The sequence below is a fragment of the Blastomyces dermatitidis genome, assembly GCF_000003525.1.
Source record: "Blastomyces dermatitidis ER-3 genomic scaffold supercont1.1, whole genome shotgun sequence".
In the NCBI taxonomy this organism is placed as follows: domain Eukaryota; kingdom Fungi; phylum Ascomycota; class Eurotiomycetes; order Onygenales; family Ajellomycetaceae; genus Blastomyces; species Blastomyces dermatitidis.
Genome location: NW_025544774.1, coordinates 3,436,690 through 3,462,023, shown reverse-complemented (window position 1 = coordinate 3,462,023; position 25,334 = coordinate 3,436,690). Strand labels below are relative to the sequence as shown.

Genomic DNA, 25,334 nt, shown 5'->3' with positions numbered 1-25,334 from the left:
TGCCCACTCCCACTTTCTGAGACAACAGCAGGAGAGGAGAACAAGACAAGAGACAGGGGCATGAATCGGGGGAGTTGAAGTGAAATACAGGAACACATTGACTCCCTCTAAAATAGACACACACTACACACATCACACATATTACACACATATTACTAAGTGATGTGCTGGTCGCTGAATACATCTAGTGCATGTATGTATTTCAATGGGGGCACTGCCATGGGAATGGGTCCAAGTTGAGATTGGGTTGGAACCACACTGAGCTGTTTTTCGGGCCGGAGTTGGCAACCAACGTTCAACTTTACCTCGACTTGGACACCTACTCACCTCGGTATTTATTATTGAAAGGAACTACTGAAAGCTGAGTGGAATTGTCAAACAATAACTATCAGCGCGCTTGTCTACACTATCCGTCTTATCAAGACGCGTTCGAATCTCGTATCTACATACTCTGCAGCGAGCAGTTGTCCGCAAGGTATGTAAATAGATCCCCGCATCATCGATATCTGCTTTAGAAACCTGTTAAGTCTTTCAACTACTGTCAACTGACACATCCTTACTTTACACTAGTCAGGTAACTTTCCTTTTTCTTTTTGAAAGAAATACTCCGGTCATTAAGGAGGTGATCGGTTTACAAAAGTTATCAAATAGCCACAACTAATAATGGTAAATATTCTAGGGGAAAACAGAGCATTCTCCCTCACAGCAAATGAAACCTGATAGATATGGACAGTGTTATTATCTATTTGTACTTATTGAAGGCCGCTTTCTCTACTCGGCTACGAGCAAAAAGATACTCTGAAAGGCGTCCCCCGTTTTCTGAAATACATAACTAATCCAACCATTCGGAAATACAAATTAGGACGGCCACCGCGCCACTCATCCATGAAAGCATGCATGCATGATATGGTTCGGTTGATCGTGGCTGCAGAACGCAGGGGTGACGTGAATGCAGTGGCTGATGTGATATTCGCTGTTACATATTATTACGTAGTATAAAAAGAAAGCAAAGGGTTAAGCTGTTTGCTGGTGGCACGCAAAACTTGAGGAGTTCCCTTGCTCTCTCTTTGGTTTAGTATAGATATATTTGTTTCTCCTCTGCTTCTGGATTTTATTTTATTTTCTCCCTTGCCAGTGATATATATAGCTGACCCTTTTACATTTCCCTGGAGTGGGCAACTCGGAAGATTTCAGCTCGCGTACATCTACAAAGTCAATTCGGAAAGGCATCTATGAATGCTACTCCTCCAAGCTTAGAGCGGATTAGTTTAGTGACGAATGTATGGAGGGGGGAGGGAAAGAAGGTGTCCTTCTTTTTATATGTAAATTGAAACAAGTTCTATCAATGAGCATTGCAGCCAGCGAGAAGAACTTTTCTGGAAATAGCTTGGACTGGTTGATAACGGCCAAGACAATTCAATTCTTTTTTAAGTTTAGCCGCGCGGATAGACTCGAACCAACCACCAACAACCTCGTATTCAGCAGCTTGTTAGCTGAGTACCTGACTCATTACTGTGCCAGGGGCAAGCGGATTGATGAATCCTCTGCGCGCGGGGAAGACAGGATTCAAGAACTTAGCAGTTGGGATGTTTTATAAAACACAGACTGCCTAGGTGAAAGCGGCACCCCCCTACGTATCTCTCTATCCCCAGCCCAATATCGATATATCAAACTAGCATGGGCTTGGTATCGTTCAAACTGCAAATAAACCCATTTCTTGTATACTAAGTTGATCTACATGAGCTTAATTTTTGGGACCAAAACCGCACGCCGTATTTTACTTTTAAAGCCTCCTCCCATCGTCATGGCTCCGAGACGCTCAGCTCGAGTTAGCGCAATAACGCAGGAGGCGGCGCTGGAGAAGAATAGTACTAGTATACAGAACCAAGCTTCAACAAAGGCAAAGCGGACCCCGAAGGCCGACATCACTGCGAAGAAATCTACAAAGACAATCTCAAAGCGAACTGGTGGGACGGGCAAGAAAGTATCTGTATCAAAAGCTGCTGCAGCCGCCGCCGCCGCAGCAGCAGCAGAAAAAGACACCCCCTTACCACCGACAGATACGAATCCCACCTTCAATACACCCGACATACCACCCCCATCGACCCCGAAACGGACACGGACATATCCAAACAACAAAGCCAACCCAGCCCTCGACCGCCCCATCGACCCGCATTTCACCACCGCAACCCTCCTCACCCCGCGCGGCAGCCATCTAACCGCCTACCCCGCGAACCCAGAGGATGCCTCCCCTTCCAAAACAGGCCTACCACGCCCCACCACCACGACAGGAACACTGTTGGAAGAAGCCGTCGCCCATCTAATAAAGGTAGCTCCGCAATTACGCCCCGTCATCGAGAAGCATCCGTGCCCGCTGTTCTCCCCCGCAGGCCTGGCCGAGGAGATCGACCCGTTCAATTCGCTAGTTAGTGGCATTATTGGCCAGCAGGTATCTGGGGCGGCGGCAAAGAGTATCAAGAAGAAATTCATGGCGTTGTTTCGTAGTGATGGTGGTGGTGGTGGTGATTGCAATTCTATTAACAACGCTACGGCTACGATTGCCACTACTGTCATTAATGATGGCGGTGCAGCAACCAAGAATAATAATAACATGGATGCAGGAGAGAAAATAGAAACCGCAGAAATGCGCTACGATCGAGATGACGATTTCCCCACCCCCGCGCAGGTCGCCAAATGCGATATCGCAACGCTACGCACGGCAGGCCTGTCGCAGCGCAAGGCGGAGTATATCCAGGGGTTGGCGGAGAAGTTTGCTAGCGGCGAGCTGAGTGCGCGGATGCTGCTGCAGGCGAGCGATGAAGAGGTTCTAGAGAAGCTGATTGCAGTCCGCGGGTTGGGGAAGTGGTCTGTGGAGATGTTCTCGTGCTTTGGGCTGAAGAGGATGGATGTGTTTTCGACGGGGGATTTGGGGGTTCAGTGAGTGTTTTCTTCCTTCTTCCCCCCACCTCCGGGGAACAGGAAGTGGTCCCCGTATTCCATCTCTGTTGCGTGTTTCTGACACTTTCTCCTTGTGACGTAGGCGAGGAATGGCTGCGTTTGTCGGCCGCGACGTTAGCAAGCTTAAAGCGAAAGGTGGTGGGAAGTTCAAGTACATGTCTGAGAAGGAGATGGTGGAGGTTGCTGCACCATTCTCGCCGTACCGGTGAGTGATATATCTGACTGGCAACCCTTTTTTCCCCTTTTGGGCTCCTCCCCTTTCTGTCAATAGGCATCAAATCGGGGTTTGCGGGACTTGATCCTCTTGTTTTCCTTTTTTTTTTTTTTTTTTTTTTTTTTTTAATTTTTTAATTTTTGCTGATTTTGTGAAAATTAAATTAGGAGTCTTTTCATGTGGTATATGTGGCGCATTGAGGATGTGGATGTCACTGTCATGCAGTGAACTTGGGGATGGGTGGGTTGTAAGATAAGGAAAGGAATGGTTTGTATTGCAATTGCTTTTGGTTCTTGGGCTGCACTGACATTTTTGGTATTCGGGCTGCGCGGGATACCTATTTTGCGATATACTGGACATTTTATACATTATATATACATGTCTATATACTTCTCATGATATTGTTAAAATACAGCTATCATTATCACACTTGATTTTTTTTTTTTATTAATAGTTGCTTGCAAAAGAAAACGCATCCCATTCCATCTATGAAAGTATAGTAGATCTGTACAGTACAATAGTAACAGTGGCTGTTATTCTCCAATATAACATTCCACCCCTAATCACACAAACCACGGCAACCGCATCTTTCCACCGTTCGCCAACACCACTCGGCTAGCGCATTTCTGAGTTTGAAGATAGAAAAAAGAGGTAGATAGAGGCATGTGAAGAGGAGTTTTGTCAAAATTGCATAACCCCACTCAGTAACTCATTTCTGATCTTCCCCGCGCAAAAATTCTTCTTCTTCTTCTTTTCTTTTTGGTTTTTGACGCCGGCCAAGGTAATGTCTCCTCCAACCTCCACCCACAACCCAACACCGTGTTAGGCGTATATATATATATATATATATATTATCGCTTGATGATGAGATTATCGAGTTCCGCCCGTTCCTTATTCTCGCGCTCGATTTCTCGGATGATAGGGCTGAGATACTCGACGTCCTAATAATTTTCAAATTCAATGATTAGTTTTTGTCCATGTTTGTTGTGAAAAATATATAGGTGAATGAAATCAATGGAGGATAGAATAAAAACCCAGGTGGGACGGGAAGGGAAGGAGGATGCGCTCGGGCTCACCTCTTCTGGCTTGGTTTGTTCTTCGACGGGGAGGAGCTGATGCTCAATGGAGAGCTGTTGTTGGGTGATACATATGTTAGCAAGATCGAATCTCTCCGTCTTATCCTTGCTTTCTGTATTCTATGCCAATTTTTGATAGCGGGGGCCTGTTAGGACGGAGAAATATAGCAGGCGAACGGACCTGGAATGCGCGTCGGATGCGGAAGACGCGATCGTAGGCTTCCTTGGGTGGAAGTCTTCTGAGTGCAAGCTGGACAGTGTCGTTCTCTTCTGGGATCAGGTCATCGGCTCTGGAAATATATTGTGTCTGCGTCAGCCGGCTTTTGTATTCATGGAAATCATGGAAATCAATCAATTAATTGGCTTCTCGGGCCTTCCTGCGGCCTAACTCGACTCCCCAGATCCCCAACACTGCATTTCACCACTATCCTGCGCATGCTCCTCATGTGCTTGGAGTGCAGATATAATTTACCTCAGTCCCATTTGTCTGTATCCGGAAGCGTTGGCGTGCCAGTTGGCGAGCGGCATCATCATCCGCTTGAGCCATGGCCGGGCGTTGATCTGTTTGAGGAGAGAAGGAGCGGACATCATGTATAGCAGGGACGGGCAGTCGACAAGCGTATTATCGGTTTCTGAGTAGCGCAATGGGCGGCGTGGGCAAGTGACAGTTCTGCTGTTTGGATGCGATTGTGATGGAAGATGAGGTTCCAGCACGGCTGAGTAATCGGGCAGCTGTGGGAAAACGGGCAGCTGGCGGCGGTCCCGTGACCGGAGCCGCTTCCGAGAGCGAGCGAGAATATCAACGGCGGCGACGACGGGTGTGGGAGGGGACATCATCCAGACGCTGACAACTTCTCTTCCTTGCTTTTTCCCTTTTACAACTCCTCTCTACACCATTGCTGCTGTCTATTTGCGCTCACTTCGACTGTCTCCAGCTTACGCTCTTATCATCACTTTGAGTCGCCGCCGCTGGGCCCGCTCCCTCCTACCTGTGCTCTCCTCTCATCTGTGATAGGGGTATGGTCGATCGCTAAGTTGCGCCGCTCCTGTTGGGAGCTGTGTGAGCGTAACGAACACCACAGGTGCTGCGGTTGAACAGGCTATATCCACGCCAAAAAGGATTCCATCAGTACCGGTCTGATAAACCGGAGGGTTTGGAGATATTTAATTACGTCAATATTAACAAGATACATACTTAATACATAGTGAATTCTCCAAAAATATAACCAGGTGGATAATTTCCGGATTCAAAACTCGCAAGAAGCAGCGCTCGTCCCGCAACGACGTAATCCCTTTGTCCCATGCTGTGGCGGTGACCGTTAAGAATTTGAGATCCCGTACCCTTCCTTGTCTATAGACATTCATTATGTCTCTGGGCCGCACCAGCTCGCCAAAGACTCTTGGCGGCTCTCCGTCGCAGCAAGGGATCTCAGCAGAGAATCAATCGACAACGCCTACATTACACGCCGGGGCCACTCCTCCACAAGGGTCGTCTGCCCTGAGGAGCCTCCAGGTATATTCCACACGGGTACCTCAGGCGTACATTACACCTTTCTGCGGAGCTAGTGCGGGCGTTGCTTCGGGCATCGTGACGTGCCCGCTGGATGTGATAAAGACAAAACTACAAGCGCAAGGGGGGTTTCAACTGCGTCGAAATGGCAAACTGGTCGAATCCGGAACACTGTATCGTGGGATGGTCGGGACGGGGAAGATGATATGGCGAGACGAAGGTATTCGAGGGCTATATAGAGGACTGGGGCCGATGCTGTTGGGCTATCTTCCCACCTGGGCTGTCTATCTAACGGTCTACGATAGATCCCGGCAATATTTCGCCAAAAAGACAGGTCTGTTCTGATTCACTTCTCCTATCTATCTATACTTTTGGTCAACTTGCTGACTACGCCTACTTGTAGATAACTGGTGGTTAGCACGGGGATATGCATCTCTCACAGCAGGTGCTTGCTCGACAATAGCAACAAACCCAATATGGGTTATCAAGACGAGACTCATGTCACAGAGCTTTCGACCCGCCAGCAACGGCTACCAAGCCCCATGGTACTACAAGAATACCTTGGATGCAGCACGCAAGATGTATGCGAGTGAAGGCATCCGTGCCTTTTACTCCGGCCTCACTCCTGCACTCCTCGGCCTTTCACATGTCGCCATTCAGTTCCCACTATATGAATATTTCAAAATGGCCTTCACCGGATTTGGAATCGGTGAACACCCAGACGCTGGAAACCCACACTGGTCGGGCATAACTGCAGCCACTTTTCTCAGTAAACTATGCGCCAGCACAGCAACATACCCACACGAAGTCCTTAGAACCCGACTGCAAACACAACAAAGATCCTCCCCCGCCTTTTCGACAGAAGGCATCGCTTTTCGAGGCGGGCTTGAGCAGCCACAGGATCACGGTCGGCCGCCAGGGACAGGTGCTGGGGCCTCATCCTCGGATGGGATGCGCAACCGTCCCCGATATCGTGGCGTGATTCGCACATGCCAAACGATTTTGATGGAGGAGGGCTGGCGGGCATTCTACGCTGGGATTGGAACAAATTTGTTCCGTGCAGTGCCGGCGGCTATGACGACGATGCTCACTTACGAATATCTCCGAAATATTATCCACTGGATGCAACACGAAGGCGAACAAATCCTAATTATGAGCGAGGATGACTCATCCCCATATTGAAAACTTTAAGATTGCTTTTTCCATCAGACGGCCGTCCGGACCATTAAAAACGGCATTGCGACTTTTATAGACCACGCACAGCCGCTCACAAAGTACTTGTAATGAATTTTTGAGAAAAAACGGATTAGAAAAATGATAACGCACCCAGTGCTCTCAATTCGTTCCTTCTCCGAGTCTCCCACGACCTTTTCACATGTACCAATACCCATCTACCTCGACCCACATTGCCATCCTGGACTAATTTACTATCCACCTGTCACTTTCCTTCCTACCTCCTCCAGTGGTACATATGTATATATTCATACGTACTCTTATTTAATTTTTGCGTACTCGGGTTCAGAGTAAGCCCCACCAGCTACCATATCCCTTCCGCCTTCCTTTCCTCACATCTTTCTGTCGCACTGTTTTTGCAACCCCCGCATTATGTCACACTAGTTGACTAATGCTGCGACTATCCATTTCGAATTGGAGCGCGAAACAACACACAACATATACAGACGAACATCTTTTGGCATTTTCTGGCGTTCTCACTTTGTTTCAACCTCACCGTCTCTCTCACACACGTTACCTTTTTGTTTGTCTAAACAAAAATATCAGATTTGGGCGTGGGGAAAACATGCGCAAAATATCTAGAAGTTTAACTCTGTTGGGGAAGGGAACTCATCTCACTTCGTTTCCATTTATTTCGATGATCACATTTGCGTTGCCTTCCATTTTCTCCGCTCCGTGGTCAACGTCTACTGGGTCAGGGGTTGATTTTGTTTGCTATCTTATAGTACTCTCGCTTTTAGTTGCATGGTGTTACTTCGTGCCCCTTCTCATGGTATGTTTTCTCATATTCTTTTCTTGGGTGGTCGGGTGGATTTCGTGTTTTGGTCCTCGGATCTTTTGCTACTGCTTCATCTACCGCTAACGTACAGTTCTTCCAACCCCATGAGCGTGATGGTTTATATTTCTGCGTGGTAGTGCGATTTATTTCTTTTGATTTTTTAATTTATTTATTTTTACCCTGTATATTATTCATTATTGCAATTATACTTGCAGACACATTTCTCCATGTAAAACATTTCTCCAGCAGATTTCGATCTTGCGAATACCAGCCAAATTTCTACTTCTACTGGGTCTTGAACACTCTTAGAAAGAGTTCTTTTTTTCATTTCCTTGTCCGTTCGCTTTTCCTTATGTTTTGGCGATGGGGCCAGGCCAGGAGCTACGCCATCGTCATACCATCATGATACGCTGTAGATAGAGGACAACGAACATAACTGTGCTTGATTGGCGATTTGATTGGATCGAGTCGTAAACAGGCTTCATATTGATTTCCATGTACATGTACATACGAGGTTAGGCACATCTATGAAACCCGGATTATCGTAATTCTCCAGATTACGTAGTATTTTGCTATTCTCATGTTGGTGTAAGAAGCCAACCACGCCCCACAGCAATACCCGTGGACATTACATAGTTAACCCCCTTCTCGGAAATAAAAATAAAAATCTGAAAATAGCGCCTCCAATGCCCTTGGAACATATTCTAAACGCACCAGAACCTTTAGGTACACATAGAAGTATCAAAGCAGTGTCTTTTCCTCTCCCAACTCCCACTGACAGGATTGCAGTTATATGCTAAAAACAAATAAAATAAAAATAAAATAACCAACACAAGACAAGAAAGGCAGAACCTCGAGAAAAAAACAGCTCCTCAAACACTCAGCTCCCACATCTCAATCTCTACATCAACATTCAACATTCAACATTAACCGCTCCCCTCCGTCCCCTCTGACCCGCCGGAGATAGAGGGCGTTAAGGATGAATATCTTGCGTTACGGCGTGCGCCGCGTATGCTAGTGATGCAGTATGCACCCAGGACAAGGGCCATGGCGAATGCGGCCATCGGGACGTGTATTGACTGTTGTACGACGTAAGTATGGAGATAAATGGAAGAGTAGGCAAGAGGGAGAATGAGAGGGTATTTGGCGATCCTTTTTATATACATCTTGCGGGAGAGAGAGTGATGGGTAACGTAGAACTTTTAGAGAGGGGGTTTGGGGAAGGACGAAAAATGAAAATTAAAAATAAACGACAGAATGAATTGTGTTGCTTTTATTTTCTGCTACCTCTTTTCAAAAAACCTGCGGCCTAAGGCATGTTGATAAAGCTTACCCTGGGATTTTTTCCGGATAGCCTCTTGCCCAGTGATTGTTTCTTGTCTGCCGTCATGCTTGTCTGTGCAGAAGCCCGTTTTTCCTATTAAGTCTGTGTACGCTAGGTAAGGATCGAAGATATCAGGCGTCTTCAATTTACGCTACTTTTCCTTCTGTACAAAGCATGGAAGAGCTCCTCCTCCTCCTCCCGCCTATATGCCGGCTTTTCGAATCAATCAGAATGTTATATGTTATCGAGAATGTTGTGTCATTGGCTGCTTACTGATTTGCAGGTTTCGCAGACCCCCAGAATAACTAGTGGTTATAAGTGACTTTTGAAAGACAATAATAAAGACAGAAAAGACTCACTAAATGTTGGCCTCTATTAATATTTTTTCGAAATATACATCCATTGGATACATACACCTTGTTCCCGATATCTACTTTTTGCGGATCTTCCCAGTCACGTGAGATTCGGGGGATCTAAGGAGTTTTTAATCACTTTTGGTGGAGGCTAATCTTTCTCTAGGGAAAGATGAACTGTACTTTTTGGCTTTGAATATAGTAATTTACATTAATTTAAGTAGAAATCCTGCGCAAAATCGCTAACAACCAATAAATCCTCCTGTCTATATAAAAGTCTATATATCTAGATATAACAAAAATAGGTAAATATACGAGGTTGCACAGAAAATGCATATAATTTGGTACAATCAGCCCAAAAGAAGAAAGAGGCCTTTCGCTAATGCTGGTTCAGAAAAAGTATGGAAAAATGTGGAGGGTGACGAAAACAAAGGTCACTGGCCAGGTAAGAAAAGAGAAGGGAAAGATATGTCAGGCCCCAATATAGATAGAGAGGTAATCTTTACCTTCGTTGATTCGAGACCACGGATATTATCGAATCAATCAGTTATGCAAGCCTAGCCGGCCCCTAAACGAGAGCCAATGTTCATATAACTCCAATTTAATCTCGACTCGAATATAGCTGGCCCAGGCCTGGACGAACTGGACGAAGTTTCGCGGCCATAGGATGCTACCGCGCTGGCGAATGACTTCCATTTGCTCCTCGAAGACAGTGCAGGTTGCATATTTTGCGAGAATTAAGAACGTGCGTAGCGGCCCGTGGCGGGTGTGAAGGTTTTCGTCAAGACTACGGGCTGGATTGGTGAGAAGAAAAAAAAGGGGGTTGGTTAGCAATTAGGTGCTATTTTGCGAGGTATCATTGAGCAGAAGGGACTTACTTAGGTCGTTGGTCTTAAGAATCAAAAGGATGATTCGGGGAACCTTCCCAAGCATTTGGACCAGCTCCTGAAGCAATCCGTCTCCCAACGCACTCGATATCGCTTCCTTCTCCTCCGCAGAGCGGGAGGATACAACCGCCTTTTTCGACAGGACGGTATAATCCCTGCCTGTGATTGCGCTGGCGAAAAGTGGGAATTGGTCATCTGTGACTCCGGCAACCTTGTACGAATACTTGCGCATTTCCGCTTCATTTGAATCAATAACAGCAAGCCATAGCTTTGCATAATTGCGCCGCAGTTCCGTGGGGATGTCACGATATAGACCATGGTCATAGAGAATGATATCGAAGTTGGGCTTCCGTCTTGAATCGTTCTTCCTGACCGCGATGTTCCCGCCATGAGGGTCACAGTGGAGAGGGGCGCCGTCTCCGAAAATCATCTCATTGAATATGTGCGCCAGGGCGGCGGAAACCTCGTCCCTGTCAATTTTGTTGGAATCCAAATATTCGAGGTCGTCAGGTCGACGGCCTGAAATAAATTCCATGACCAGAATTCGCTTCTGCGCCCACATCACTGGATTTGTGAAGTTAGTAACCAAACTGTACGAAATATTTCTCTCAAATGCATGACGCCTTACTCACCTTCAGGAATAACCAAAGGTGCAACAGCAATTGCCTTCTTCCGAAAATATTCGCGGGCTCTCTTCGCATTCTCCCCTTCCATTCTAAAATCCAACTCCTGCGGTAAAGAAAACTCCATCTCACTCGACAACCACTCAAGATCATATTCAGGGAAGAACTTCTTCAGCATCAAAAATGTAAACCGGGTTAATGCAAGATCCAGCGGAACCCATTCGGCCAACGCAGGATGCTGCACCTTCACCGCAACTTTTTGACCTGTTTCCTTTAGCACCCCAACATGGACCTGCGCCAGAGAAGCAGCCCCGATAGGTACCCTATCAAAACTTGAGAAAAGCTCGTCGATCGTGTGTCCAGTATCCTTGACGAACATCTCCTCAATTGACTCGAACGAAGAGACGGGGCATTTATCTTGTAGCGGGACAAATGTTGTGGTCCATTCCAGCGGTAGTAGGTAGCCCATGCTACTCAGGTGTTGTCCCAGCTTGATGAATATTGATCCATTCTTCTCCAGCACGCGCAAGGTTCGCTCCGCGCAGCGCTTGTGGCAGGCTTTCAGCCACTCCGCTTTTTCTTCTTCGGAGTCCGAATGTCGGTTTAGGGTCTTCCGATAGCTATATGAAGGCGAGATAGGTTAGTTCAAATTATTTGCTCGAGAAACAACCCCTGCTTCTCACCTCCCTCCACCACGATCCATTATAAATCCCAGCAAAATGCAAACGGAAAACCCCAACCCACGAAAACCCAGAATAAAGCAGATATCCCACTTACTCGTTAATACAAATGACTAACGCCGCAGTAACCCTCCCCGTCCTTTCCGCCGCCGAATATACATGCTTCAAATCGTCCGAAAAAGCAAATAACGCCGCCCCAACCGTGCCGCCTGCCGCGGCATATTGCAACGCTCTTCTAGGCCGCCTTTTACTGTTATTATTACCCCCCCTATTAATATTAATTCTTTGAAACTGTGGTATCGTCGTTGAATATACACGTGAAAGAAAGCGGGAGATCTGTCGTCTCGGCACACGTCCGTGCCGTTGCTGCAGGCATTGGTGACATATCCATTTTGAGAGTAGCGAATTGGATGGTACGGAGGAAAACGGGAACGATAATGATACGGGACCACTGCAGGAGGGCGGGAGTGGAATTGGAATTCGGATTGGGGGTCGCATGGCGAGGGGCTTAATGAGCGTAGATGTACGCCGTAGAGCGGAGGAGAGCAAACCCAATTCAAACTACCATGATAAATCTAAATGAATAATGAATTGAAAAAACGAGAATCCTCCTCCTTGTCAATTGGGTCATCTCAATTTTCGAGCCCGCTCTTATTGTTGGCTGGTGGCTTGAATCTTTCTTTGTCGTAAAGGTGTGAGAGCTTGAATTATCTGACTTCACCAGTTTTGATCGGCGGAGAAAGTTTTTTCTTGCAGGGATTACATCACGTGGCATAACCTTAATTGAACCCCCAGCTTTCTTGGCATCCGGAGCGAGCAGAAAGGGAACAAGAACTTTTAGGGATTTTTGCAACGTCAACAATAATATGTAATTTCAAATAAAATTAACAAAAAGAAGAAACCAAGAGGGAGGATATCTTGCTCATTATTGCCAAATATATATATGCAAACGCAAACGGGTCGAGTAGAAAGAAGTCGGAGTCGGGCTCCTACTTTACTATTCAGGGGTAGTTAGTTAAGAGGATGATGAAGCTGCAGAAATCAGAGGCAAATCAATAGAAAGAGAAAAGGTCTTCATATTGTTGGAATCTGCTTCTCTTTCAAGAGGCAAGAGAGCAGAATCCGATCCGAACGCGCAACCTGGTACTTTCCACCCTTGAAACAGAGCGGTGCGGCGGGGGGCGGGAGAGGGGAAGTAAAATATGACAGGATAAGAAGCTGAACAGAGGAAAGGTATTTTGGAAAAAGAAATGAAATGGAAATGGAAACACGTTCAATGATTTGACTATCGTCGAATAGCTATGCCCAATGCAGTGCGCCTATGCTATGCAATAATATATGTGTGTAAGTGTAGCCAATGCAAAGTACGTGAGTGGAAAGCTCGAGAGTCTGACAGAGACAAAAAAAAAAACCTATCCCCTTTTCTCTCTAGTACCCGCCACCACGTACATATCAAAAAATAAAAAGGAGAAAAATAATCCACACTACCCTGACGTCCGTTATGAGGAGAAACCCCGTTCTCTTTGAAATAGAGTTCAAAGAAATGGACAAGGGGGTAGATAAAGTATTGGAAAATCACAGCGAGGAAAAAGCAAAGAAATAAAAAGTCAATGCCATCAACTCGCCATCTAGTAAAGGTTCGACCCCGTACTTTTCACGTCCATCCCGAACCTCCGGTATTCGTCCTCCGCCTTCGAGCATTAACAATAGAAGACGGCGGTCTCGTCGATGACGTCGGCGTCCGCATATCCTCACTTAACTGCGGCGACGTCCCCAATGATGATACCGGCGACTGCTGAGACGAAGGTGACGAGGATGATGGCCGAAGTTGAGTCATGGAGCGTGGAAGACGTGCTTTCACCCCTCCGCTTGCTGCCCCGCCGGTCCCACCGCCGCCACCACCACCGGTAGAAGCCGCTCCGACACCCGCGGTAGCGGCTCCAGCTGCAGTCCTCCCATCCCGACTGCCAGGCCTCAGGCCTAGGCTGACACCGTTGATCCCATTCTCGCGACGGCGCGGCGTGTCCCTACCCTCATACAGTAACTTCGACCCGCTAGACCGGCTGACTTGCGGCGTGGTGGGCATTGAATGACTAGACATTAAGGAGGGAGGGGTTGTCGAGGTACTTTGTCGTCTTAGGGTTGTGCGGCGTTTGACCGCAGCAGAACCAAGAAGCGCTGCATCGCTCTCTTCGCTTGATTTTATTAGCTGGACTGCTAGTTCGCGGACTAGGACACGGGAATCCTTTTGTAGTTCGCGGATTGCGTCGAGGAGGCCGTAGCGGCTTAGAAGGCTGCCGTGTTCATCCGTTGAGTCACAGATGGTGGAGAGGATACGTAGTAGATTCACCCGCACGGCGGGTTTAGTGTGGTGTAGCTTTTGCCCAATGCGGCTGAACATATCTGGCCGGGCTAAGGTCGATGCGATAGGTGGACTAAGCCGTAATAACTTCTGGAGGGGTTCGAGAAGGTTTTCGAAAGCATTTGCTTTGGATATCGTCAGGCAACGAATAATAGCCTCGACGAAAGGAGGAGGTCCGTTTCGATCGTCTAGGAGATGTTCTTCGACTTTGGCAGTTTCCTCTTGCAGCCTAAAGTTGTACTTCGTTAACCTGGAACCCAAAAAGCGCCAACGGAATTTTTTTTACTATGCATAGGTAGCAACAAGGGGAGGAATACCATGTAAATATTGCGTCGAGAGCAGTAACCTGCCAATACGGATCCGAAAGTAACGATACGTAGAACGAAAGGCCTTTATTGCGCCACAGCTCTCGACGACCGACTTTCCCAGAATGTGCCATATCGCAAAGAATAGGCAGAGCAAATTCCTTCAATGGCCGCTCCGTCTTGACGATTTTCTGCAGGAGCGGTATGATGCCATTCAAAGCAGCATCCTCCTGGCGCGGTTTGCTTAACCTGCACATGTTATAGATTGTGTTCAGAATTTGATTAGACACTTCTCGGAAGTGTGGTCCCTTCATGGTCGATCTCAGTAGCTCTGTAAGAACATCAATTGCATTAGAGTTTTGAAGGCATTCCAGGGTCGTGGACAGCATGGATAGGTTTTTGATAAATTTCAGCATCGTTATTTGGTGGACGGGAGTCATCCTTTTCAGCTCCTTGAGAACCCCTAAAGTACTTGTTAGTTAGGCACGAAAGAAAGGATACCTCTGAAGTTCAACTTGACATACTATGCAAAACGGTCCTTTCAGCGACCATTTCCTTGACATGGCTTTCAGCCTGGGAAAATATGAAAAATATATTGGCAATCCGGCCCTCACAAAGTTCAGCAAGCTCTCCTTCTTCATCCAGAACTCTACTTAGAACTAGGGATAGCGGGTCCAAAACTGAATTTCTCGATAAGATGCGGCAGAAGTCATTTTTCGGCGTCGATCCCTGCATTTACGCCAAAAGAATGTTAACGGTAAAATCTCCAAAAGCTGCTGGAGCAATTGCAGCACGAGTGGGTGAGCGAAGGAACCCATGCGAATATAGTTTTTACCTGTAATTCAAAAACACTCCATATCCCATTAACCCCTATTAAAACGAGGTCCCGCTCATCTTCATAATCATCCTCGAGAAATTCGACAAGAACATTCAACCCACCCGCACTAACGAACATTTGTAATGTCAACGTGGACGTCTGATACATTTGTTGGACGAAGGCTGCGGCCTCAAGACGAATTTCTCGTGGGTATTTCTTCGATGCGAATTTGTTGATTATGGGAATCCCGCCAACGAAACAGAGGTTTTCTTGGACTTCGTAATCGTCGAATATGATCTAATTCGAAAGAAGAGAATTCCAATAAGTTTCGAAAAGGACGGATTCTAAGGATCGTGTTTACGAATGAAAATAACTTACCGCATTAACAATCTTTAAAAGATTGGAAATCACGTCCCGTCTCCGACAATTTTCGAGAATTTCTAAGATAGGAAGCATGCCATGGGCGCTGATAATAACACTCTTCGTCTCTGGCAAATCGGCATATAAAATCATCTGTAGAAAAATAATATTATTAGTTAATCCTCTCAGATACTGGAGGAGTTAAGGCAATATAATATAGAGAGGGCAGGGGGAAACAAGAAAGAGAGTGAAAAGAAAACTCACCAACTGCTCCGATATATCCGCCAGCACATCATCTTCCTGCGATGTCTTCAACGAACTAACAAGGCCTTCCACCTGATTCCGCAAACGCGCATACTTATCACGAGCGATATTTGCCTCCAGATCCATCTCATCCAATCCCTCCTCAAGCTGGGCAAATGGGTCGTCCTCATCATCCACATCCCCTAACCAAGAATTACACGATAGTTTCGAATTGAGCATGAGTGTACTCCGGTCCGAAGCATTACCGTCATCACTTTCCGCGTTGACAAACGTATCCTCCTCATTGCCGAGGATGTCAGAGAAGTCTTCGTCATCCTCATCTTCCGCGAACTTCTCTATTTCGATGGATGAACGAGAGCGGCTAATTGGAGGCCGTCTACGTGCGCGGCGTGATCGTTGCGGGGAATGGCCCAAGTCATCGTCACCGGCGGTCCTTTGTTCTAACATTGCGGAGTCGGTTATACCGATGGCATCAGATTTGTTCGTGTCATTGCCAACGCCCTGACGCAGTTAACCTTTTGATCTATACTACAAGCATTGCGAAAAATAAATATCCGTAAAAGGGACAGTAGGATGCATACCTGAATAGCACGCAATTTCTTTTCAAGAACAGCATCATTCGCGGCGATGAGATCTGAATAATCCTCGACGGAGCTCTCCTTGTAGAACGCAGCGGGTCGGGCCGGTTTAGTAGCGATATTGGATCTGGGGGTGACTATGGCGCTGCCGGTTTTAATAGGAGGGATAGAAAATTTCCGCTGCCGTGGTCGCCTTGGGTGTTTGGGTGGGCTGCTGTTCCCGACACTACCACTTTCGTCGTCCGGGACCGGCTGGGGGATGACAAACGGACGGATGGTTTGCAGCGGGTCTGTGTCGTTGTGATCAAAGGAACGGTTCACAGTCGTATTATCCTCGTCATCGCCGGCGGCGGGGTCACTATGACTACCTATATTTCCGAGTTCAGCCACGCTCTCAAAAGAAGCAAATGCTTTTAGCTTCTCGGGCGATAGCATCCCACCAAAGTTGTCATGTGGCTTCAAGTGCGGCAATCGAAGTGCGCTTGGGGATATCGCGGATGCGAAATCATCATCCCAGTTATCATCGGCGTCGCCGCCGTTGGGTGACCGAAACCGTTCGGCGGCATCTCTGGAGTTACCTGGCCCTGACCCCGATCCTGCAAGTAAATCTCTGGATGGTATAACAAGCGGAAGCGCAAAGTCCTTCTGTCCCGGTCCAGGTCCTGGGCTCATGTAGCCTGGTCGTAAGGGTTTCCGCGCGGAGTTGGCGTCTGGTGAACGCAGGGCCTCGTTCCATTCCTGCACGCTCTTGACAGCTTCTTCATACTCGGTGGATTTTGTAGTGACGACGGAATCAGATCTTCTGGCATTGACTATCCAGGGGTGTTTCAGAAGTTTTCGTGCGGTCACTCGAAGGTTCGGGTCTTTTTGGAAACATTGCATGAGAAAATCTCTCACAGCCTGCCTTGGCGGTTAGTCTTCGTAAATTATCACACGAGTGTTGAACACGGGGGGGAAAGCTGACAGGTGATGCTCCCTGGGGTAAGGGAGGATGGTCATCATTAACTATACGAAATAAGGCCTGCATAGGCTGGAATTTGTAATAAGGGGGTTTCCCCTCAAGCAGCTCTATGACTGTGCAACCGAGACTCCATATGTCAGAAGCAGTCGTTGCGCCGGACAACTCTATCACTTCCGGCGCCATCCAATACGGCGTCCCAACAACGCTAGACTCATGGAGTCCCGTGGTACGACTGGCAACGCCGAAATCTGCTAGTTTGACTAGCCCCTGCTTCGTGGTGAGAATATTTGCCCCTTTGATATCCCTATGTATGACACCTTGTTCATGTAGATATAGAAGTCCATGGAGCACTTGGGACATGTAAAGGCCGACGAGGTTCTCGGGAAATCTGCCAAAGTTTTTCGAAATCGAATGCAAGGAGCCATTCTCGCAATACCTAGAAACAGGCTTCAAGTCAGGAAAAACAACTCCTCAACAGCTAGGACCGAGTATTGGAAAAAAGGAAAGGGGATGGGGGCGGTTGATATCAACGTACTCGAGAATAATATTTAGCGTCTCGTTTGACTTCACGAAGCCGTGGTACTTGACAATGTTTGGATGCTGCGGAAAGTTAAAAGTTAATTAGTGTTCTCAATGTCGGTATTTCTGTTTCTGTTCCTGAACCATCCAGCGCGAGCAATGGTTTGAAACGGCGATAGATAGGAAATAGAAGAAAAAAGGAAAAGGCTAAAAGAAAACTAGGCCCTTACATCGAGATTCTTAAGCAAGTCGATTTCTTGCTGTAATTTTTTTCGTTCAAAACATAGGCGTCGAACAGCGTCAGAAAATAGCGATAAAAACATCTGGGGCATGGAGAGAAGAGAGCATATCAATGTTCCTAACCATAATAACTCTAAGCTCGCTCTTGGGCAGGTCCGCCAGCTTGATCTGTTTGACAGCTACCGTTTCGCCGGTGCCCCAATTCAGCGCCCTGTATACGGATCCGAAAGCGCCCTTCCCCAAGCAATCGCCCAATTGCTGTGGTTGCGCCATTAGCTTGAATGCATGTATATAGATATATGTATACATATGTAGGGATGTAAGTAGGAAAAGGGGACATCAAGCATACAAAGTCCGTGAGCTCCGCAACATCCTTCGCTGTGGACTTTGACGATCTGGTAGAATCCCTCTTCGACGGAGATGTGGCCGGTCTAGCAACTCGAGACCTTGCGACGGTGGGGGTGCTATTGTGATGATTATTTTCTTGCAGTCGTGCGGATGCTGGGGAAGAAGACGGCGGGCGGGGGGTGTCTCCCGAATAATCATCTGCTCGTGACACCATCGTGGATATGTAGCGGAAGGGAATATGTAGGGGTTATTTCCGGGGGAAGAATACGGAGATAAGGGGGCGCGGGAGGGGTTTTCGAGATGGGGGAGGTCAAGGGGGGGAGGAGGGAGGGATGTCGATCGTCATGTCAGGGCTAACAAAAGGCACCACAGACTAGCTTGGATTCAAGGGAAGAGAGGGGGGGGGGGGGGCCCAAGGGAAGCTTCCACAGAACGATATATGTGGAGGATATGAGGTGGTAACTGGTGTGGCAGATGCGGTGGATGAGGTATGTATATAGATGTTGTTGTTGTTGTGGTTGGGAAGAGGCGAAGATACAGCTGGGAAGTGGAAGTAGAAGTGGAAAGTGGGTGTGGTGTGTTTGGTGAGCACTCAGGGCTGGCTCCGTAATGAATAATAACAATAAATCGAAACAAGCTAACGAGCTGTAAACATGGTCCAAGTCCAAGATCTACGGAGGATCTGAGTTAGTGTGGAAATTTTAAGCAAGCTGGATTGGTTTTTATGAACATGGGGATTTTTATTTTTATTTTATTTTTATTTTTTTTCGAATTGACGGGCGTATGTGCTCTAAATCTAAATACTGGGAGCAAGCTTTCCAAGTTCAACCTCATTATTCCCCTTTCTCGGACTGATATGGCCCTGCCCCTAATTTCCCGCCGAAGCGTACTTTTCTCGGCGTAACGATGACGCTATGCTATGGAGAACGCGATAAGTTAAAAATACAGCATACACCGAAGCAGCCAACCCCTGGTCACTTGTATTCAGCCTCAGCCCTACTGATTGATAGCCAGCATTTGCTCTGGGCCATGCCATACCCGGCCAAGCCATCGATAAGTGAGCCCCATCTCGACGAAAACGACAACAATGGCCTTACCCAAATCCTGATAACATAGAATCATATACTCTGTACAATAGCTAAATAAAATTATAAAATTGTGTATCCAGACCAGTCACTTTTGTTCCCCTTGAAAATGTACATTTTTTAAAAAAAAAAGTTGTACCATCCCAAAAACGCCCCGATCCCCACTCGTGTCTACTCCGCTTGGCTGGATTAGACCTTCGAGTTCACATACACGGTTGCGTTACGATGTTTCCAGCACATCTATATTGTTATTATTCGCCTCTCGAAGAAGCCGCAGAACATCAGATACCAGGTATAGACTACCAGCAACTACCATCGGCCCACTTTCGCCACTTCTACCACAACCACTCGATTTCGAGATTTCATCAGCCCACGTCAACGCAGACACTATGTTACCACCAAAACCCTCCGAACGTGCTATGTTAGGCATGCTCTCTCTGCCACTGCGTACTACAGAGAGCAGCTCCGCGCTCTCCACGCTCCTCACCCACGGCATCCCATCCACAGGCCCAAACTCAACAACAGCAACGTTATCACCAGGCTTGAGCATGCAGCTGAATAATTCCTGAGTGTCCTTGCCTTGGGATGCGGCGATTACCCATGTAACATTATGATTACTACCATGAGCATCCCCCCTAGTACATGGTTGTTTTCGAAGGTTGCGGTCTACGTATGAACAGAGGACGTGGGCGGATTGCGGGTTATGCGCGCCATCGAGGAGAACAGGTTGCTTGCGGGCAATTAGAGGTTTGAGTGAGACTTCATGCAGGCGACCTGCTCGTGGGGTCTTGGGGATGTGTTGGAATAGGCTTGGTAATGGTAGAGATGGAGGTAAAAAGTTCTTCTGCCCTAGAGCTGTGACTGCGCAGGCGATATTTGCCTGCTGGTGTAATTCGACGTTCAGGCGCTCGAATATCTTACCAAGCTCGGGAAATTCTTGCGTGACGGCTTCTGGCTGGGTGAAGGCAAGTGGTGTCTGTGTTTCCCGCGCGACTTCCTCAAGGACGGATCGGACAGCTGGATCGTTTGTCCCGTCAACGACGCAGGGAACGCCCGGTTTCATAATGCCCGCCTTTTCCCGCGTGATCTTCTCGATTGTATCCCCCAGAATAGCTTGGTGGTCATAGCCGATCTTCGCAATGATAGACACCAGAACATTGCTGTCGTTTAAGACGTTTGTCGCATCCAGGCGGCCGCCCATGCCCACCTCGACGATCCCAACGTCAACATTTTCGAGCGTGAAGATCTCAAACGCAGTAGCAGTCAGCAGCTCGAACTCCGTCGCGCCAATGCCCAGCGACTGGTTGCGGAATTTGACCTTGTCTTCTATCTGGCGGAAGACGGATTCGCGGACCACGCGGTCGTTGATGGTTATACAGTCCCAGCGGTCAATGAGGTGGGGGGAGGAAAAGGAGCCGCAGCGCACGCCGGCTGCGGCGAGGAGGGCGGAGATGTAGCTCGTGATGGAGCCTTTGCCGTTAGTGCCGGCGATGTGGATGGCTTTCCATGGCAGGGGAGAGGATTGGACCAACCGAGCAATGCGGGAAAGACCGAGTTCAATCATCCTGTCCCCTGCGGTTCTTTCGAAGGGGGGAGTTTGGGTTGGCAAGAGTGGATCAGCCTTTCAGGGCAGGGGGAGGGCAAATATAATCTGCCTAGAATAAACACGCCATTGTCACAGCTGCTTCCCCTTCCAGCCCAAAGTCTTCCTGTCTATGGTGTAGGAATCGTAGTCAAGGGGACTTTATCCGCATCGCGATGACTCTTTCCTGTCCAATCACGCATCGCTGCCTGATTCTGAAGTCACATGACCCTATCCTCCCACCGACCAGCGAAACTAAGCCTAATCGGATAACCGCCAGCGCCCGGTCGGATTTTTGCAGTTCCGGTCTTTTATTACAAGCTCAATACACGACATGCCGTAATATACTCCCCAAATCTGGCGGGGCATCTTGTGTCTGGGGGCAAGTACTGCCGATTGCTCTGCCAACCTTATTTCCACCCGCCAGATCGTTAAATACGGTACTCCTACGATACGCGCGCACGGCCAGCCGCCATGGCCACCGGCCAATCACGCGCGGGTATTTCCTTTCCCTCGCATCACCAACCACCTCCTCCTACTCCTGTTCCGTCCTCCGCCTCAGCTTCTTCTCCCCTCAACAGCCTCACTACCACTCCTCCGCAGCTCCTGGTTCTGCTTCATCAGAGTCGCGCACGGGCAAGCATCCTTTTTCTACTTCGCCTCTCTCTCCTTCTGTTGCTGTGCGAAAATGGGAATCCCGTAAGTCTTTCTTTGGTCTTCGCGGCCTGACTCGTGACTTAAATTCGCGTGCAGTTTTGGGTGTGATGTGTTGTCCCTTGAGCCGCCAAGTCGTCGCGACAGGCTGCGCAAAATCGCCCAATTCTTTATGGTCGCCCAACCCCCTGGAAATACAACCGTGATATCTTATTTCTCAATAGTGACATACTGATGCGCTTTGTATTTGTTTAGTCTCCACTGGGAACCGCCTGCTCGTTCCGCTGCTGCAAGTAATGGTAGGGCGAAGGCGGATCCTCTGGCACCGTCCCGCTCAACTATTAGGCGCCAACGGACACTCCGCCGTCCTCACAGGAATAATAATGGATCAAGAAGCGCTTCTTCGAATCGTCCTGCTGGCTACGTACCTTCGCGTCCCTCAATGCCCCAATGGGTAGAAAGCCTTAGTCGCGAAGCCTTGGGCGACAGTGCCACTTCTTCTACTGCTACGGCTAGAGGTTCAGCAATGACCACCGGCGAACCAGGAGCCTCGCGTTATACTCCTTCTCAGGATAATGAGACTCGTCTGGATTGGCCTGCGTCCAGTTCTTACTCTTCATCTCAAACTAGGCGCGATTTAGGCGATCAGATACCCCGAACGACTGCCCTGCGCTACTACTCATCCCCTGGCGGTCGTCGTATAAGGATTCCCCGAGAGTCCTCTTTGAGGTTCGAGATGCTACATCCGCCTTCATGGTCTCATTCAACCGAACGATCCCGCCGGTCGGAATTGAGTAGTGATGCGACGGCCAACTCCCGGCTCGAGAGCCGTCTTGGAGAAATTGTGTCGTTCAGCCCCAGATTTGCACCAGCGTACCCACCACGTAGCAATGGGCGTGCGATGGTATCGTCAGATAGTTACGATCCAAACATGCCATTGTTGCGAAGAGTTGGTCATCGCTCCGTCGCAGATACAAGTGACCTCGATGCCACTCGACCCCGTCACATCATCGATGGGCTTGGCGATCGCGATCGAAGCCTCAGCCCTGGAGGCGACAGCCAACACGATGACGAAGACAGCCACTATCATGATCATGATGATGATGATGATGACGATGATGATGACGAACCAAACATGTGGGAATCTCTGTTTACCACCATCACACCTGATCAACACCTCCCAAGCCTCGACTCCTCCTTCACCTCCGCCACCGCATCTGCCTCCACTGCCCCCTCCCGCAACTCAGCCAACTCCTCGCAATCGACACTCCCCTCCTCTCTAGGCGCCAACAACAGCAACCCATCGCGGCGCCCGGGCGTCTTTCCTCCCCTCGAGTCATTCACAGATCACAACAACCACTGCGATTTTTTCTCCTCGTCCGAAGACTCTGAAACGGAACCGGACTCGGACAATGAGCACATACCCACCTGGCGGCTCATGCAGTACGACGATCCTATGCCTATATCATCATCAGTGTCAGCAATCGACGATGCCATCCGGCGGAGCGAGCAGCAGCAGCAACTGCGGCGACGATATCAAGAAAATCTACTTGGCATCACACAAACCATCCGAGCTGTAGTCGCAGAAACACCTGCGAACCGCAATGGAGACCACAACACAACCACTAACATAAACACAAGCACAAACGCAACCTCTTCCTTCACCTCATCATCAACGACCCCCACATCCATAAACGTCTCCTTCGGCCAGAGTAGCTCCATGGGAGATCTCCAGCAGGTCCAAACCATCATCGACCAGCTGACGCGCAGACAAGATATCGGTGACGACTGGTGGGCGGCTGTGGGGTTATCGCGGAATCTAGGGAGGGGAGTTACGGATGTTCCAGCTAGGAATGGGAGTGGGAATAGTGGTAGCGGGGATGCCGAGGGCCGATAAATTGTGAATCTTTTAATTTCTTTTTTCATTTTATTTTATTTCATTTTTTTCTATTTGCATCTCTTTTTATATTCTCTTCTGCTGTTTTATATCATGGGTAAATGAATGGGATATGTTTTGAGAGGGTTCTGCGCCATGAGTTTGGCTTTGTCTTGAATTATGATCGAATCTTTTTTTTTTTTTTTTTTTTTTTTTTTTTTTTTTTTTTAACTTCTTTTCCATCAGCTCGTCTCTTTTAGAATTTTTCTTTCGGGTGTAATTGCTTTCCTTTCTATTTTCTGTATGTCTATGCTTATTGATCTCTCTATCAACACCTGCGTTCTTTTTCAATTTAATAACTTCCTTCTTTTTCTTCTTCTCTAACATTTCTCTTATCGAGTCCACTCCCTGGATCGAGGACTCTTATATCACGGAATAGGATGGGGGAAATTATAAAAATGGCGCTTTCTTCTGTTTTTTTATTTCGTTCCTTTTTCTCCTCTCTCGCTTTCTTTATGTTTGATCAACAGCTGGACCGCGAGATTTAGCGGATGGGTAACCCTCTTTTTCTTCCCTTTAATCTTTCTTCCTCTCGACCGCGGGTTCCCTGTTCCTTCGTGACGCTTTGCTTCTACTGGGGCTTTTTGAGCTACTCGCTGTGCGAAGTATCTGCTAACGAATTTTATTTATATCTTATTTTCACGGCCTGGTCTTGTCGTTTCTTTATGTTTTGCTTTTTTTTTTTTCATTTGTCGTAGTTTTTGCCCTCCCTTGGTTTTTTTTTTCCCTGTCAGGTTTAAATTGACATTAGGAAACAAATGGACTTCGCCATGACGTGATGGATGCCCTTGTCTCTCTCCTACTCTTCCGAGCTCGTCACATTTTCTTTTTTCCAACAAGGGCTTCGTCTCGTTTTTGTATGTATCTTACTTAACTCAGTCGGTATGAAATCAATACGTACATCAACTTAACCAGTTATATCTCCTTGAGGTCCCCGGCCAGGAGATTCCTACATAGGAGCAGGAAACCGATCGATCAACACAGTGTGGGGAGCCTAAGTTAAGGTTACGGCTAGTCGCAAGAGCTCGCAAGGGGGAGTAAACTTAATCCGTTTGGTTATATATATACTGCGTATAACTTTTCCTCGGTGCTATTATTTATCCGGGTTTTGTACAGCTGTTGGCACGTTACCTACCCCCCCTACCTACCAGTTACCTAGGTAGTTACCCCGAAGCGGGATAAGTTAACTAGTATCGTGGTTGTTATCATTACACAAAGCTTCCTGGTTAAAGTAGTTGAGCCAAAAATCCAACCTGGTTTCGCGTCCGTCGCGGTGTGAATAAATGCAACCGGGCCCATCAGTAACAGAAACTAGTTATCTTCACGACTTCTAAAATTCGGCTACGCTTGTGGGTTGGGTAGGTATGGCGGTGCTATGTGTAGGGCAGCTTGGGTGTTTGTACCCTTAGCAACTGGTGCAATTTCGTGACAATTGAGCTCAAGTTATATGAGAGAACTGGACAATTTTGGTTTGCTCTGCTGCCAACGTACACGTACAGATGCAAATTGTTTGAAGAAAAGGTCTATATTCATACGTGTGAAACTATTTATTAACTATCTTGCGGATATTCAATGACTCGTACGACAAAACCCCTCATGGCGGATTAGTTTCAGAATCCGATTGACAACCAAGCTCCCTCTCCAGATCCTGGCAGGTTCCATGCCCAACCTCACAAGCCCACAATAA

General features: G+C 47.7%; 8 protein-coding genes across 13 annotated transcripts; 4 read left to right on the top strand and 4 right to left on the bottom strand.

Annotated features, from left to right (window-relative positions):
- Positions 1–91: 91 nt before the first annotated feature.
- On the top strand, positions 92–1,438 carry BDCG_16135 (the record flags this gene model as incomplete). 3 transcript variants are annotated; one of them, XM_045425397.1, is made up of 4 exons in its annotated part: positions 92–331; positions 393–475; positions 571–666; positions 863–885. In XM_045425397.1, 3 exons carry the CDS (start codon positions 192–194, stop codon positions 576–578), a joined length of 231 nt encoding a protein of 76 aa, XP_045279165.1. In that variant the 3' UTR covers positions 579–666; positions 863–885. The 3 variants fall into 3 exon arrangements, with proteins under 3 accessions (XP_045279165.1, XP_045279167.1, XP_045279166.1); XM_045425399.1 differs by having other exon boundaries at positions 92–475; positions 571–574; positions 690–1,198; XM_045425398.1 differs by having other exon boundaries at positions 192–475; positions 571–574; positions 680–1,438.
- Positions 1,439–1,450: 12 nt separating this feature from the next.
- BDCG_00424 (DNA-3-methyladenine glycosylase II) lies at positions 1,451–3,729 on the top strand. Its single transcript, XM_045415935.1, has 3 exons — positions 1,451–2,937; positions 3,041–3,163; positions 3,340–3,729. The coding sequence occupies exons 1-3, from the start codon at positions 1,739–1,741 to the stop codon at positions 3,398–3,400; spliced, it is 1,383 nt and encodes a 460-aa protein (XP_045271768.1). The 5' UTR covers positions 1,451–1,738; the 3' UTR covers positions 3,401–3,729.
- On the bottom strand, positions 3,607–5,305 carry BDCG_00423 (ubiquinol-cytochrome c reductase subunit 7). Its single transcript, XM_045415934.1, has 4 exons — positions 4,721–5,305; positions 4,430–4,538; positions 4,249–4,302; positions 3,607–4,113 (listed from the first exon to the last, which is right to left on the bottom strand). Exons 1-4 carry the CDS (start codon positions 5,083–5,085, stop codon positions 4,024–4,026), a joined length of 618 nt encoding a protein of 205 aa, XP_045271767.1. The 5' UTR covers positions 5,086–5,305; the 3' UTR covers positions 3,607–4,023.
- BDCG_00422 (mitochondrial carrier protein) lies at positions 4,999–8,375 on the top strand. Its single transcript, XM_045415933.1, has 2 exons — positions 4,999–6,092; positions 6,162–8,375. Exons 1-2 carry the CDS (start codon positions 5,615–5,617, stop codon positions 6,938–6,940), a joined length of 1,257 nt encoding a protein of 418 aa, XP_045271766.1. The 5' UTR covers positions 4,999–5,614; the 3' UTR covers positions 6,941–8,375.
- Positions 8,087–12,342, bottom strand: BDCG_00421 (Atypical/ABC1/ABC1-B protein kinase). The gene is made up of 6 exons (XM_045415932.1): positions 11,734–12,342; positions 10,966–11,576; positions 10,325–10,897; positions 9,367–10,240; positions 9,103–9,306; positions 8,087–8,848 (listed from the first exon to the last, which is right to left on the bottom strand). The coding sequence occupies exons 1-4, from the start codon at positions 12,132–12,134 to the stop codon at positions 9,990–9,992; spliced, it is 1,836 nt and encodes a 611-aa protein (XP_045271765.1). The 5' UTR covers positions 12,135–12,342; the 3' UTR covers positions 8,087–8,848; positions 9,103–9,306; positions 9,367–9,989.
- A 117-nt stretch (positions 12,343–12,459) lies between these two features.
- On the bottom strand, positions 12,460–19,059 carry BDCG_00420 (STE/STE11/CDC15 protein kinase). The gene is made up of 12 exons (XM_045415931.1): positions 18,392–19,059; positions 18,166–18,300; positions 18,033–18,062; positions 17,819–17,883; positions 17,287–17,719; positions 16,326–17,222; positions 15,745–16,245; positions 15,499–15,633; positions 15,139–15,417; positions 14,828–15,032; positions 14,316–14,766; positions 12,460–14,227 (listed from the first exon to the last, which is right to left on the bottom strand). Exons 1-12 carry the CDS (start codon positions 18,602–18,604, stop codon positions 13,291–13,293), a joined length of 4,281 nt encoding a protein of 1,426 aa, XP_045271764.1. The 5' UTR covers positions 18,605–19,059; the 3' UTR covers positions 12,460–13,290.
- A 76-nt stretch (positions 19,060–19,135) lies between these two features.
- On the bottom strand, positions 19,136–21,323 carry BDCG_00419. Of its 2 annotated transcripts, XM_045415930.1 has the most exons (2): positions 21,008–21,282; positions 19,155–20,945 (listed from the first exon to the last, which is right to left on the bottom strand). In XM_045415930.1, the coding sequence occupies exon 2, from the start codon at positions 20,674–20,676 to the stop codon at positions 19,696–19,698; it is 981 nt and encodes a 326-aa protein (XP_045279164.1). In that variant the 5' UTR covers positions 20,677–20,945; positions 21,008–21,282; the 3' UTR covers positions 19,155–19,695. The 2 variants fall into 2 exon arrangements, with proteins under 2 accessions (XP_045279163.1, XP_045279164.1); XM_045415929.1 differs by having other exon boundaries at positions 19,136–21,323.
- BDCG_00418 lies at positions 19,167–23,777 on the top strand. 3 transcript variants are annotated; one of them, XM_045415927.1, is made up of 3 exons: positions 19,236–21,756; positions 21,811–21,886; positions 21,967–23,777. In XM_045415927.1, the coding sequence occupies exons 1-3, from the start codon at positions 21,234–21,236 to the stop codon at positions 23,606–23,608; spliced, it is 2,241 nt and encodes a 746-aa protein (XP_045279161.1). In that variant the 5' UTR covers positions 19,236–21,233; the 3' UTR covers positions 23,609–23,777. The 3 variants fall into 3 exon arrangements, with proteins under 3 accessions (XP_045271763.1, XP_045279162.1, XP_045279161.1); XM_045415928.1 differs by lacking the exon at positions 21,811–21,886 and having other exon boundaries at positions 19,167–21,756; XM_045415926.1 differs by having other exon boundaries at positions 19,167–21,886.
- The last annotated feature ends 1,557 nt before the right edge of the window (positions 23,778–25,334 follow it).